At 60.9% G+C, this 1,819-nt stretch overlaps 1 protein-coding gene across 1 annotated transcript in view; it reads right to left on the bottom strand.

Annotated features, from left to right (window-relative positions):
• Nucleotides 1-892: 892 nt before the first annotated feature.
• The window catches only part of EMH_0061400 (uncharacterized protein), a gene marked incomplete at both ends in the record, with an annotated part of 5,686 nt that continues 4,759 nt past the window's right edge, over nt 893-1,819 (bottom strand). Inside the window, 2 exon segments of the mRNA XM_013497924.1 lie at nt 893-971; nt 1,090-1,802. Of these exon segments, the coding sequence (XP_013353378.1) occupies nt 893-971; nt 1,090-1,802 (792 nt within the window).

Below are 1,819 nucleotides of genomic sequence, written 5' to 3'. Positions count from 1 at the left end.
TGCTGCTGTGCTTTGAGGGGTTTTGCTGCCACAGCCGCAGCTGCTGCAGCAGCTGCTGCAGCAGAACCCCCCTCATGCAGCTGCAGCAAACTCTGCAACCCCCTAAATTGCTGCTGCTGCTGCTGCTGCTGCTGCTGTTGCTGCTGCAAGTAATGCAGCAGCAGCAGCAGCAACAGCCCGTCTCCTCGAGCTGAAGAAACTCCTGTGTTTTTCTCTGCTGCATGCGGCAGCAGCTGCTGCAGCGTTGCTGCCCACGGCTCTGTTGCTGCAGGACTGCACCACGGTGCAGCAGCAGCAGCAGCAGCAGCAGCAGCAGCATCTGCTGCAGCAGCAGGTGTACTGACACCGCATGCAAGCATCAGCTGCTGCTGCAGCAACTCCACCGGGCACCCCTCTGCAGCACAAGCCAAGTGCAGCAGCTGCAGCAGCATCTGCTGCGGGGAGTCCTTGCTGGCTAGCTGCAGCTGCAGCTGCAGCGCCAGCTCCTGCTGCTGCTGCTGCTGCTGCTGCTGCTGCTGCATGCAATGCGAAGGTATCGGGGTCTGCGGCAAGGCCACTGCCCTCCGCTGCACGAGCAGCAGCCCCCCAGCAAGGAGACTTTCTATCTGGCAGCTGCAGCNGCTGCAGCTGGCAATAGCTAGCGGCCAGTACTTGCTGCTAGCTACTCGCAGCCCCACAATAGCAGCAGCTTCAGGGAGCACTGCAGGCAGCCAGACACGGCGCACATACACCCGCATGCAGCTGGGTGCAGCAGCAGCAGCAGCAGCAGCAGCAGCAGCAGCAGCAGCAGCGGGAGAAAGGGGTCGATCGCGGCGCAGCAGCAAGTCTACTGGGAGAGGGATACATACACCTGAGTTTGTTTCTGCTGCACGAAGGTATCGTGGTTCTGCTGCTAGCACATAGAGATGCCTCTCGGCCTGCTGCAGCAGCAAACTGCTGCAGCAATCTGTTGCTGCTGCAGCAGCAAGAGGCTGTAAAGACAGCAGCAGAGAAGCAACAGCTATGCTGCTGCTGCGCTGCAGTGACCACCGACAGCCCCCCATAAACAGCAGCCCCACACAGTGATGCAGCAGCAGCTGCTCCGCGTACCCCTTGCTGCTGCTGCTGCTGCTGCTGCTGCTGCTGCTGCTGTTGCTGCTGCTGCTGAGGCGGTGTCTCTCTCGCAGCAGCACGGAGAACACATCTCTCCGCCCCGTTCCTGCAGCAACGCATGCAAGAGCGCAGCAGCAGCAGCGCAGCACAGCTGCTGCTGCTGCTGCATCAAGCCCGACTTGCTGCTGCAGCTGAGGACAGCGAATGGGGAGAGAAGGGACCCACACAAGCTGCCGCTGCTGCTGCTGCTGCTGCTGCTGCTGCTGCTCTTGAGGAGAGCTCGGTTCTGCTGCAGCAACACGCATGCAGGCAAACGTAGAGTAGTACTGCAGCAGCAGCAGCACAGCAGCAGCATCGTTGCTGCCAGCAAAGCGGAGACCAATGGACCACATAAGAGAACCAATACAATGCGCTCGAAGCAGATTCGCCTTGTATAAATTTATATTGCTGCTGTTGCTGCTGCTGCTGCTGCTGCTGCTGCTGCTGCTGCTGCTGCTGCGGAGACGATCCCCACGAGGAAGCAGCAGACCGCTCTGGGGGTCGATGAGGTGAGCGTACGGCATGCAGGGAGCTGCTGCTGCAGCCTCTTCTGCTGCTGCTGCTGCTGCTGCTGCTGCTCCAGCAGAACCCCCACCAGCAGCAGCAGCAGCAGCAGCAGCAGCAGCAGCAGCAGGGAGGTCTGAGGGTAAGACCCTGAGTATGGGGGGCAGCTGAGCTGCCACCCACA

The sequence above is a fragment of the Eimeria mitis genome, genomic scaffold (genome assembly GCF_000499745.2).
Source record: "Eimeria mitis Houghton genomic scaffold, Emh_scaff3014, whole genome shotgun sequence".
Taxonomy (NCBI): domain Eukaryota; phylum Apicomplexa; class Conoidasida; order Eucoccidiorida; family Eimeriidae; genus Eimeria; species Eimeria mitis.
The sequence above is the reverse complement of the archived record's forward strand: the minus strand, read 5'-3'. Positions and strand labels throughout refer to the sequence as shown.